Source organism: Eleutherodactylus coqui, chromosome 9, assembly GCF_035609145.1.
Source record: "Eleutherodactylus coqui strain aEleCoq1 chromosome 9, aEleCoq1.hap1, whole genome shotgun sequence".
NCBI classification, from domain to species: Eukaryota; Metazoa; Chordata; class Amphibia; order Anura; family Eleutherodactylidae; genus Eleutherodactylus; species Eleutherodactylus coqui.
The window spans coordinates 130,195,764-130,209,365 of NC_089845.1; the positions used below are offsets into that span (position 1 = coordinate 130,195,764).

At 47.2% G+C, this 13,602-nt stretch overlaps 1 protein-coding gene across 2 annotated transcripts in view; it reads left to right on the forward strand.

Moving 5' to 3' along the window:
- DSCC1 (DNA replication and sister chromatid cohesion 1) overlaps nt 1-13,602 on the forward strand; it is a 30,118-nt gene that overhangs the window by 15,245 nt on the left and 1,271 nt on the right. For both annotated transcript variants that reach the window (XM_066578504.1, XM_066578505.1), the window contains 2 exons: nt 930-1,084; nt 4,053-4,201. In XM_066578504.1, coding sequence (XP_066434601.1) covers nt 930-1,084; nt 4,053-4,201 — 304 coding nt within the window. The remainder of the gene's footprint in view (nt 1-929; nt 1,085-4,052; nt 4,202-13,602) is intronic.

A 13,602-nucleotide genomic window follows, 5' to 3' on the forward strand; every position in this document is an offset into this window, starting at 1 on the left:
GGGTAACTGCATAAAATTAAAATAGGGCAGTAAAACAACCACATGGGTAAAATCCATAAAGCGTGTCTGGCCCTTTTTAGAATCGAAACGCCCTTCGCAGGCATAAATGTAAGATGGTGTTACCTGCAGCCATCACTAAAGGAGTCATAGGCGCTTACTGCATATGTTACGTGGGTTTAGTTCATAGGTATAGATGTAAAACGGAACACTCTGGCTGCCTGCAGTCATCACTAGGGGGACCTCACTGCATGCGTTTTTTGTTTTTTTTTAGTTCCATATATAAACTATATGCAGTACGTTTCTGAACTCCCTCTAGTGGTGACTGCAGGTAGCTAGAATAGAGAGCTTGTAAATACTTTATTTTACTTGTAGTAACATTACCTTTAATTTTGTGGCTAAAAAATATAATTTGACTTCTAAATCTTTAGACGTAGGAGCTAAAGGCACCCAGCTCATTATTTTTAGCCTAGAGACCTGGACTATTGCCTTCCAGCGCTGGGCTTCTGGGTTCAAATCCAGCTGAGTGCAACATCTGCATAGAGTTTGTATGTTCTGCCGTTGTTTGTGTGGGTTTCCTCCCAGTACTCAGTGCTTTCCTGCCACACTCCAAAAACATACTGGTGGAGTAATGGATGAAACGGACCCTTGTGTGATTGTGCGGCTAGGAAATTAGATTGTGAACTCACCTATAGGCTCTTTTACACGGAACGATTAACGTATAAAAAAATCGTTTAAACGAGCAAAAGTGAACAATAATAATCGTTCAATCTAAACCCAACGAACAATGAAAGAAAAAGCGCTGCACGCAGTGATTTTTCTTCTGCTATTAGTAGTCAAATCTGTGACGGAGTCTCCGGCCGGAGGTTCCGATACAGATGTGAAACCCCCCTTTATTTCTCTAAACGTCTCTATTTCTCCTGTGTTTTCAGATGAAGTGTTCTTTGCATTAAATGAGGATAAAATCTGCAAAGCCACCGCCCAAATGCTCCTGCAGAACGCGGTGAAGTTTAATCTTTCGGAGTTTCAGGAAGTCTGGCAGCAGAGTGTTCCTGAGGGCATGACGACCCGGCTGGACCAGCTAAAAGTAAGTCTATACTGCCAGAAGAGGTTGATTCCTGCGGCAGTTGTTAATGGTGCGTGAACACTCTTTGTATTTGTCTCTAAACATAAGGACACACGCTGTTCACACGCGGTGAATCTGTTATGCATTTTCTGTAGCCATTCCGCACCATTGGTATGGATTTTGCTGCTGATTTCACCTCTTCAAATGTAGGGATGAAATCTGCTGAGGATCCGCATCAAATGGCGCACATTTTTTCAGTTGCAGAAAGTCCATAGCAAATCTGCTGCGCGTGATCATGTACCCTAAACAAGTTTTCCAGGACTTGGATATTGATGGCCTATCCTTCGGATATATCATCTATTTCAGATTGGTGTGTGTGAGAAACTCCTGGCACCCTTGCTTATCATCCGTTTGAAGGAGCTGCTGCCTTCTGACATCTTGTTCAACAGCTGATTAGCGAAGGTGCCAGGAGTCCGACTGGTACTGATCTAATATTGATGACCTCTCTTAAGGATAAGTCCTCAATATCTTAACCCTGCAACACTTTTTTTAAAGCTAAAGGCCCATCTACACACAACGATTATTGCTCAAAATTCGTTCAAATGATGTCTTTTGAGCGATAATCGTTGCATGTAAATGCTACCATCGTTAGCTTTTCATCCGAACGATGATTTTTAGTTCAGCATAAAACATTCGTTCAAAATGTAAAGAGTAAACCAGGCAGCATCTGATGTATTTCAGCAGATTTTACACTTTTTATTCCTCCATACAGCAAAGACTGGCGACGTTTCGGCTTCAACTGAAGTCTTTCTCAAGCCCAGTCAACACAGACATAGTAACACATATATATATATACCAAACACATTCAGATAAAATGACTTACAGGTGTGAACAAGACAAGTATCAAATTAATTACAAAATTAACCAGGTAGGTACCAACACATACTGAACATAACTGTGACTCGCCTGGACATCAGTGGTGAGGTCAAAATGGCTCCAGAAAAGAGGGAGTTAAAGAACCAGCTGTGTATCACCGGAGCTAAACCCCACACATCATAATGTGACTTGCAGGAAACGCAGCGTCGTTGCAGTCAATAACGTCATCACGTCAGGGACGTCGTATCCAATATCCCTGTATGCCTGCAAGCAGCTTAGAGGTCTGGCTGACCTCAAGGGGTGTGGTTATCAGCCACACATCGATCAGATGCCCTCAAGGGGCGTGACATGACCTACAGGAGGCGCCGTCAGGGCAACAACGTCATCTCGGTCAGTGACATCATCACGCCGGGGATGTCACGACCGATATCCCTATCTGTCCACAGGTAGCCTAGGTGTCTGACTGTCCCCATGGGGCGCAGCTATCAACCATATATCGGTCCAATGCCCTCAAGGGGCATGACTAACAGTCAAGTCATGCCATGTCACGCCCCTTGAGGGCATCTGGTCGATGTGTGGCTGATAACCACACCCCTTGAGGTCAGCCAGACCTCTAAGCTGCTTGCAGGCATACAGGGATATTGGATACGACGTCCCTGACGTGATGACGTCATTGACTGCGACGACGCTGCGTTTCCTGCAAGACATATTATGATGACTTAATGCTGTGTGGGGTTTAGCTCCGGTGATACACAGCTGGTTCTTTAACTCCCTCTTTTCTGGAGCCATTTTGACCTCACCACTGATGTTCAGGCGATTCACATTTATGTGCAGTATGTGTTGGTACCTACCTGGTTAATTTTGTAATTAATTTGATACTTGTCTTGTTCACACCTGTAAGTCATTTTATCTGAATGTGTTTGGTGTGTGTATATGTATATATATATATATATATATATATATATATATATATATATATATATATAATATGTGTGTGTTACTATGTCTGTGTTGACTGGGCTTGAGAAAGGCTTCAGTTGTGGCCGAAACGTCGCCAGTCTTTGCTGTATGGAGGAATAAAAAGTGTAAAATCTGCTGAAATACATCAGATGCTGCCTGGTTTACTCTTTACATTTTGACTACTATTTTGGTCTTGATCCAGACCATACTGGGCTCTTGCACTTTTTTCACTCCTCACTGTTATTACAGTAACCAAGGGAACCGAATAGGACTGTTCATATCCCTATTGAGTGCTGCAGTTGTGTTGTGCTTGCATTAAAAACATTCCTTCAGCTGACCAGCTGATAGCAGGAACTGCACACTGTGATTCTCCACAGGAGCACTGATAACATTGTAATCAGCTGCAGTCCCTCTAAAGAACAAATTGGCTGTATATAGATAACAGACCACCCACTGTTATCTGCATACAGCAAAGGGAGCTTTATTTAAATGTAAATTAAGCTAATAGGCATTAGTGCCCATTAATAGCTATTCAAAATGATCACTCAAACTGTTTTTTGAGCGAATTTTGAGCGATCATCTTTGCGTGTAAATGGGGCTTTAGTCTCTGTTTTTTATTAAATCTAAAAGCAAATAGAATATTTTTATGAGGCCTTGATGCTTAAATTTAAGGGTTTTTCTGCTTTTGAGTTGGTAGTGTGGCCTTCATTTAGGACGTCCAGCAGTTAGTCTGGCTGGACCAGCTAAAAGAACTTGGTCTGTCCATGCATTACAAAGCCCGATTTCCGTTTGGGACCATGTAATACTTTTCACCTGTAGTTGCGCTGTGGGGGAATTAAACATTTTCTGCCGGGTTCCCCACAGATAACCAATTGCTGGGAGTCCCAGTAGTGGGGCACCTTGTGATCAGCTCTTTTCAGGGATCTACTCTGAAGGTGGGTTAGCAAGAAGAGGGGAACAGATGGAGGGATGTATTATTGCAGGGTCAGGTTTGTAGCCTGTAACATTGAGACAGATACGTCTACATAGTAGCTGCTAACCCAGAACCGGTAAGTATTTTCAATCAAGACTCTTCAGTTTTTTAAAACTTTTTTATGAATAAAAAAAAATGCAAAAGTGCGCAAAAACCTTTTCAAGCATCTGTCTGCTTCAGGGACTTGCGTTGGTGGACCGAACCTCGCGACCGGAGACCATCTTTCTTCTGAAGACAGAGGACCTACCTGAAGACACTCAGGAGAGGTTCAACACTCTTTTCCGCATGAGAGAGAAGTGGACGGAAGCAGATATGTCTCCCTACATACAGTAAGTAGTTTTGTATGACCATGTTCACCATGACGTCCTCTGAGTGGGTGGGGGCTATCTGTGTGCATCAGCCCAAAAGTCCTGAACTTAATAGGAAGCTTTTGAGTCCCGTAAACCGCATTATGTGGCTCAAAGATGAGGAAACTGGGATTCTGGGGAAGTACATTTCATTCTTACTAGGTACTCCATTCGAACACTGTCCCTGTGAAGTTGGGGTGCACCAACAGCTTGACTCTTCTGTGTGTGCATCTCCCATGCCAACTTCATTGGGACACAGCGCTGAAACGGGGCGCCTGGTGAGTATGAAACACAGTTCCCCAGACTCCCCATTACCTCACCTTTGAGCCCCATGACATAGTTACAGGGCTTATAATAATACTTATTATTATAATAAAATACTGATAAATAGAAAGCAGCAAGTTACTAAAGCAAGGGTGGTTTCACACCTGTGTTGGGGATTCTGCTTTCCTGCTCTGTTCGGGGAGTAGGAAAGGGGAATCCCTGCGGCAGAACAGCTCCATCTCTGGACGGAAGCGAATAGCCCCGAATGCACCCCTTTGACTATAATTTAGTCAATCCGCTTTCCAACCAGCTGCCTGGCTTTTGGATGGAAGAAAAAGTGCTACATGCAGCGCTTTGTCTTCCGGTCTCTTGAGCTGGATGTGCAACGGAACCTCCAGCCGGAAGTTCTGCCGCAGATGTGAAACCAGCTTTATACAGTACAGAATGCACTAATGACATTGTGTTTCTGAAAAGCTAAAACTGTAGTGTATCCCATTCATGCAGCAGGATTGGAAGACTATATGGCTATTCTTCTTTATTTTACTGTATGACTGCATAAATAATGCGCACATGTGACATTGGGTAATGTGAACATGTTAAGCAAACTTAAACACTTGTAGGTAAGGAAGGGTTAAAACTAGAGATGAGCGAACGTACTCGTCCGAGCTTGATGCTCGTTCGAGTATTAGCGTGTTCGAGATGCTCGTTACTAGAGGCGAGTACCACGCGATGTTCGGGTTACTTTCACTTTCATCTCTGAGACGTTAGCGCGCTTTTCTGGCCAATACAAAGACAGGCAAGGCATTACAACTTCCTCCCGTGATGTTCCAGCCCTATATCACCCCCCTGCTGTGAGTGGCTGGCGAGATCAGGTGTCACCCGAGTATATAAATCGGCCCCTCCCGCGGCTCGCCACAGATGCATTCTGACATAGCTCAGGGAAAGTGCTGCTGATGCTGGAGCTGCTATAGGGAGAGCGTTAGGAGTTATTGTAGGCTTCAAGAACCCCAACGGTCCTTCTTAGGGCCACATCTGACCGTGTGCAGTACTGTTGAGACTGCTTTTTGCAGTGTTGCACCTTTTTTTTTTGTATATCGGCCGTGCAGAGCATTGCGTCCTCAGTCTGCAGTAATTTTACATAGTATAGGGCCAGTAGTGCTGAGGCAGGGACAGTGAAAAACGTGAAAGACGTATACTGTCTATATAGGCAGTGGGCTTTTCCCCAAAAATTTGGGACAAAAAAATATATTTGGGCTGCCTGTGACCGTCCTGACTGTACTGCGTCTCTGCTGGGGGTAGTAGTCCTAATTAATACGCAGCCAGCTAAGTGTTACAGCAGGCTTGCGCAAAATTCTTTCCTGGCTCTGCGTTGCCCGTTACATCATTGCTGTCATCCTGTCCAGAGGGAAACAGTCTGCAGTAATTTTACATAGTATAGGGCCAGTAGTGCTGAGGCAGAGACAGTGAAAGACATATACTGTCTATATAGGCAGTGGGCTTTTCCAAAAAAATTTGGGACAAAAAAATATATTTGGGCTGCCTGTGACTGTCCTGACTGTACTGCGTCTCTGCTGGGGGTAGTAGTTCTAATTAATACGCAGCCAGCTAAGTGTTACAGCGGGCTTGCGCAAAATTCTTTCCTGGCTCTGCTGTGCGTTCCGTAAGCGAAGTCAGCCTCCAACCACAGGCCAATAAGCGGCACATTTAATTACAGCGTTCTGTTTCTGCACTACTGGTAATACACCATGCTGAGGGGTAGGGGTAGGCCTAGAGGACGCGGGTGAGGACGCGGAGGCCCAAGTCAGTGTGTGGGCACAGGCCGAGCTCCTGATCCAGGTGTATCGCAGCCGACTGCTGCGGGATTAGGAGAAAGGCACGTTTCTGGCGTCCCCACATTCATCTCACAATTAATGGGTCCACGCGGTAGACCTTTATTAGAAATTGAGCAGCGTGAGCAGGTCCTGTCGTGGATGGCAGAAAGTGCATCCAGCAATCTATCGACCACCCAGAGTTCTGCGCCGTCCACTGCTGCAACTCTGAATCCTCTGGCTGCTGCTCCTCCTTCCTCCCAGCCTCCTCACTCCATTACAATGACACATTCTGAGGAGCAGGCAGACTCCCAGGAACTGTTCTCGGGCCCCTGCCCAGAATGGGCAGCAATGGTTCCTCTCCCACCGGAGGAGTTTGTCGTGACCGATGCCCAACCTTTGGAAAGTTCCCGGGGTCCGGGGGATGAGGCTGGGGACTTCCGGCAACTGTCTTAAGAGCTTTCAGTGGGTAAGGAGGACGATGACTATGAGACACAGTTGTCTATCACTCAGGTAGTAGTAATTGGAGTAAGTCCGAGGGAGGAGCGCACAGAGGATTCGGAGGAAGAGCAGCAGGACGATGAAGTGACTGACCCCACCTGGTTTGCTAAGCCTACTGAGGACAGGTCTTCAGAGGGGGAGGCAAGTACAGCAGCAGGGCAGGTTGGAAGAGCCAGTGCGGTGGCCAGGGGTAGAGGCAGGGCCAGACCGAATAATCCACCAACTGTTTACCAAAGCGCCCACTCGCGCCATGCCACCCTGCAGAGGCCGAGGTGCTCAAAGGTCTGGCAGTTTTTCACTGAGAGTGCAGACGACCGACGAACAGTGGTGTGCAACCTTTGTCGCGCCAAGATCAGTCGGGGAGCCACCACCACCAGCATGCGCAGACATATGATGGCCAAGCACCCCACAAGGTGGGACGAAGGCCGTTCACCGCCTCTGGTTTGCACCACTGCCTCTCCCCCTGTGCCCCAACCTGCCACTGAGATCCAACCCCCCTCTCAGAACACAGGCACTACCGTCTCCTGGCCTACACCCACATCCTCACCTCTGCTGTCCTCGGCCCCATCCACCAATGTCTCTCAGCGCAGCGTCCAGCCGTCGCTAGCGCAAGTGTTTGAGCGCAAGCGCAAGTACGCCGCCACGCACCCGCACGCTCAAGCGTTAAAATGTGCACATAGCCAAATTGATCAGCCTGGAGATGCTGCCATATAGGCTTGTGGAAACGGAGGCTTTCAAAAGCATGATGGCGGCGGCGGCCCCGCGCTACTCGGTTCCCAGTCGCCACTACTTTTCCCGATGTGCCGTCCCAGCCCTGCACGACCACGTCTCCCGCAACATTGTACGCGCCCTCACCAACGCGGTTACTGCCAAGGTCCACTTAACAACAGACACGTGGACAAGCACAGGCGGGCAGGGCCACTATATCTCCCTGACGGCACATTGGGTAAATTTAGTGGAGGCTGGGACAGAGTCAGAGCCTGGGACCGCTCACGTCCTACCCACCCCCAGAATTGCGGGCCCCAGCTCGGTGGTGGTATCTGTGGCGGTGTATGCTTCCTCCACTAAACCACCCTCCTCCTCCTACGCAACCTCTGTCTCGCAATCAAGATGTGTCAGCAGCAGCACGTCGCCAGCAGTCGGTGTCACGCGGCGTGGCAGCACAGCGGTGGGCAAGCGTCAGCAGGCCGTGCTGAAACTACTCAGCTTAGGAGAGAAGAGGCACACGGCTCACGAACTGCTGCAGGGTCTGACAGAGCAGACCGACCGCTGGCTTGCGCCGCTGAGCCTCGAACCGGGCATGGTCGTGTGTGACAACGGGCGTAACCTGGTGGCGGCTCTGCAGCTCGGCAGCCTCACGCACGTGCCATGCCTGGCCCACGTCTTTAATTTGGTGGTTCAGCGCTTTCTGAAAAGTTACCCACGCTTGTCAGACCTGCTCGGAAAGGTGCGCAGGCTCTGCGCACATTTCCGCAAGTCCCACACGGACGCTGCCACCCTCCGCACCCTGCAACATCGGTTTAATCTGCCAGTGCACCGACTGCTGTGCGACGTGCCCACACGGTGGAACTCTGCGCTCCACATGTTGGCCAGGCTCTATGAGCAGCGTAGAGCTATAGTGGAATACCAACTTCAACATGGGTGGCGCAGTGGGAGTCAGCCTCCTCAATTCTTTACAGAAGAGTGGGCCTGGTTGGCAGACATCTGCCAGGTCCTTGGAAACTTTGAGGAGTCTACCCAGATGGTGAGCGGCGATGCTGCAATCATTAGCGTCACCATTCCTCTGCTATGCCTCTTGAGAAGTTCCCTGCAAAGCATAAAGGCAGATGCTTTGCGCCCGGAAACAGAGGCGGGGGAAGACAGTATGTCGCTGGATAGTCAGAGCACCCTCCTGTCTATATCTCAGCGCGTTGAGGAGGAGGAGGTGGAGGAGCATGAGGAGGAGGGGGAAGAGACAGCTTGGCCCACTGCTGAGGGTACCCATGCTGCTTGCCTGTCATCCTTTCAGCGTGTATGGCCTGAGGAGGAGGAGGATTCTGAAAGTGATCTTCCTAGTGAGGACAGCCATGTGTTGCGTACAGGTACCCTGGCACACATGGCTGACTTCATGTTAGGATGCCTTTCTCGTGACCCTCGCGTTACACGCATTCTGGCCACTACGGATTACTGGGTGTACACACTGCTCGACCCACGGTATAAGGAGAACCTTTCCACTTTCCTACCCGAAGAGGAAAGGGGTTTGAGAGTGATGCTATACCACAGGACCCTGGCGGACAAGCTGATGGTAAAATTCCCATCCAACAGCACAAGTGGCAGAAGGCGCAGTTCCGAGGGCCAGGTAGCAGGGGAGGCGCGGAGATCAGGCAGCATGTACAGCACAGGCAGGGGAACACTCTCTAAGGCCTTTGACAGCTTTCTGGCTCCCCAGCAAGACTGTGTCACCGCTCCCCAGTCAAGGCTGAGTCGGCGGGAGCACTGTAAAAGGATGGTGAGGGAGTACGTAGCCGATCGCACGACCGTCCTCCGTGACACCTCTGCCCCCTACAACTACTGGCTGTCGAAGCTGGACATGTGGCCTGAACTTGCGCTGTATGCCCTGGAGGTGCTTGCTTGTCCTGCGGCTAGCGTCTTGTCAGAGAGGGTGTTTAGTGCGGCTGGGGGAATCATCACAGATAAGCGTACCCGCCTGTCAACCGACAGTGCCGACAGGCTTACACTCATAAAGATGAACAAAGCCTGGATTACCCCAGACTTCTCTTCTCCACCAGCGGACAGCAGCGATACCTAAACAATACGTAGGCTGCACCCGCGGATGGAAGCATCGTTCTGTATCCCCATCAAAAACGGGGACCTTTTAGCTTCATCAATCTGTGTATTATATTCATCCTCCTCCTCCTCCTCCTGAAACCTCACGTAATCACGCCGAATGGGCAATTTTTCTTAGGCCCACAAGGCTCAGTCATATAATTTTTGTAAACCATTTTTATACGTTTCAATGCTCATTAAAGCGTTGAAACTTTCACCTGAACCAATTTTTATTTTAAACTGGGCTGCCTCCAGGCCTAGTTACAAATTAAGCCACATTAACCAAAGCGATTAATGGGTTTCACCTGCCCTCTTGGTTGGGCATGGGCAATTTTTCTGAGGTACATTAGTACTGTTGGTACACCAATTTTTTGGGGCCCTCGCCTACAGTGTAATCCAATTAATTTTTAGCCCACCTGCATTAAAGCTGACGTTACATCAGCTGTGCTGGGCACTGCAATGGGATATATTTATGTACCTCCGGTGGGTTCCAGGGAGCCACCCATGCTGTGGGTGCACACGGAATTCCCATTGCGGAGTTGTACCTGCCTGTGACTATTTATAAAAAAACCCCGGTCTGACTGGGGCATGCAGACACCTTGACAGAATGAATAATGTGTGGCACATAGGTTCCCCATTGCTATGCCCACATGTGCAGCTCCAGATGGAGGTGGCACAGGATTGGATATCTCATTGCTTCTGTACAGCAATGTGGGCTATCGCCCCGCCCCTTTTAAAGAGGGTCGCTGCCTAGCCGTGCCAACCCTCTGCAGTGTGTGCCTGCGGTTCCTCCTCATGGCAGACGCACTTATAAATAGACATGAGGGTGGTGTGGCATGAGGGCAGCTGAAGGCTGCGCAGGGACAATTTGGTGTGCGCTGTGGACACTGGGTCGTGGGGGGGGTTGGGCAGCATGTAACCCAGGAGAAGTGGCAGCGGAGTGTCATGCAGGCAGTGATTGTGCTTTGTTGGAGGTAGTGTGGTGCTTAGCTAAGGTATGCATTGCTAATGAGGGCTTTTCAGAAGTAAAAATTGTTGGGGGGGGGGGCACTCTTGCCGCTATTGTGGCTTTATAGTGGGACCTGGGAACTTGAGATGCAGCCCAACATGTAGCTCCTCGCCTGCCCTATCCGTTTCTGTGTCGTTCCCATCACTTTCTTGAATTGCCCAGATTTTCACAAATGGAAACCTTAGCGAGCATCGGCGATATACAAAAATGCTCGGGTCGCCCATTGACTTCAATGGGGTTCGTTACTCGAAACGAACCCTCGAGCATCGCGAAAAATTTCGTCCCGAGTAACGAGCACCCGAGCATTTTGGTGCTCGCTCATCTCTAGTTAAAACCTAAGAATGTAAATGAGACCCATTCACTAACAGCCTGGGATCAGAGCTAACTAGGTGATTAGTAGGGGGATATCCTTTGTCACCCCATTAGCTCCCTCTGAGGCGATTGTAGTGAGGGCTAATGGGTTGCTTTGGCCGCAATACAGAAGTATAACAGTGAATTTTATAGAAAATCTCTGGATGTTCCAATCTCTACTGGGACTCCATTAAAAAAGTGTATAATAAAAATGTAAAGATGCAATAAAATAGATCAATAACGATCTGTGCAGTATATGAAAACATTATTTATCCTACACAGTGAACGTAAAGAAGAAAAAAAAATCAAGGGGGGGGGGGGGAACTGAAATGCTGCTTTCGTTCATCTGCCTCCTAAAAATGCAATACAAAAGGGACTAGAAGGCTGCATGCACCCAAAAAACTACAGCTCATCCTGAGAAAGAATAAACCCTCATGCACGCACAGTAATGGATCAAAAAAGTTCTGGGTTTTTGCACAACTTTTGCAGGTCTTTGCAGCAATGCTATGGTACTATATAAAGTAATGAAAAACTTAAAAAAAAATCTTAGTGGAGTGAAAAGGAAAAACAACAAACTTCTGCCATCTCTTGTTTCTACGGTGTACACTACAATAAAAGTGACCTGATAACCTTATTCTATGAGTCAGTACGATTACTACGATACCAAATTTAAATAGTGTTTGTTTGCTGTTCTTTTTTTTTTTTCAAAGATATTTAATTTTTTGAAATCCTTTTCTGCTGCCATCTTCTGACAGCTATAACTTTAATTTTTTCGTAGGCATAGACCAAAAAAAGCGGAGTTCTGGTGTTCTTTTTTTTTTTCTGACGATGTTCACCGAGCGGAGTAAATAATGTTACCTTGATAGACCGGATTTTTACGGACACTCCAATACCAAATATGCATTTTTGTTTTATAATTTATTTTATTATAAATATGACAAGTTTTTTTTTTTTAATAATTAGTAAAACTTTTTTGAACTTCATTTTTACTTTATTTATTTTTAGTCCCCAGAGGGAACGAGAAATTGCGACGCCTTAGTCGCTCCTACAGTATGATGTAATGCCGTAGCTTTACTTCATACTGCGATCGGACAGGCCGTCAAGCTTTCAGAAGGCCCTTGGCTGCCATGAAACCCGCATGGCTCCCTGCGATCTCATTGCAGGGAGCAGTACGAGATTCCAAAACATCTACCAGGGGATTTAAATGCCCCTGTCAGAAATGACTGCAACATTTAAAGGGATCTGTTGCTGACAGGTGTCAGCTGTAAGAAACTGCCAGCGCCCGCGTTGTATGGAGGGAGATCATCACGCGATCTCCTTCCATACACATCCTGAACGTGCAGGACGTAACATTATGTCCTGTGTCGTTGAGGGGTTAAAAAATACAGCTGGTCTTGCAAAGAGCTTTTAAATTCCCTCCTGCTAAAAAGCTTCAGAGCAGTGCAGGGAGAACAAGCGGCGGCTAGACGCGCCTGAGCCCCGGCAGTGGCGGACGTGTGTGTGTGTGCGTGCGTCCGTCCGGCCTCTGGCAGCAGCGACAGCCCCATTGAAAGCAATGCTGCAATGTGAAAGCAGGCTCGTAACCCGAGTTTTTGCTCTTAAATCAGAGTAAAAATTTGGGAGAGAGCCTGCTTGCAAGCTGAGGCACTTGCAACCCAAGGTATCACTATAGATTATATTTTTTTTTTCTGTAATGGCAGAACCCCTTAAAGGGATAACGTGTAATTGTGGCACAAAGCCTTTTAAGGGGTTAAAGTGAAAACTGGCTACTCTGTAATGGGTTAAATACTTAACTAGTTAATTTTATTTTCACTTTTAACTTTTTTTTCCAGCCATTATATTCTTATTCAGCTAACCTCTCTTAGGGCTCTGGCAACTGTAGCAAATAATTTGCTTTTCCGGAGATGACAATGCGGTAATAAAGGAATTCTCCTCTTTGTTTATACCCTAAGGCTAGTTCCACACAGGCGATCGCAATTTTGCGTCAAAATTGCGCCTTTGTTCCCTATTTTTGCACATCCGCAATGCTTTTTTTTTTTTTAAAGAGTAATATCGCATCGCTGCCGCCCACGATAAAATCACGTTTTTTTCCCCCCGCAACAATCAATAGGACTTTCTAATGTTAAAATCGCATTGCAGCGTTGTGCGTTGCGATAAAAAGGAGGCTCCTTAGGTAAACATCAGAAAATATTACAGAAAAAACACACATCGCTGAAAGATAGGATATGCCACAATTTTTTGTCCTCGTATCATCGCATTAGTAAAAACATCACTAATGGGAAAGAAACCATTGGTTTCATGAATCTGCTTTTTTCTTCTCTTGCATCGTGTGAAAATCACGCCATTTTATCACCCGTGTGAAACTACCCTAAAAATGCTTTCACGCACCAAGATCCACAGGTCTATAATATGTTAACTTTGATGTGGTTTTGCCGTCCAATTACTGTTAATCTACACCAATTCCTTCACAAAATCCGTATGTTAAGCCCCATTTACACACTGATGATCGCTCAAAATTCGTCAGAAGCTGAGTTTTGAGCAATCATTTTGCATTAGTACTAATAGGCTAATCAGTAGAGATGAGCGAGTATACTCGCTAAAGGCAATCGCTCGAGCAAGCCTTGCCTTTAGCGAGTACCTGCCCG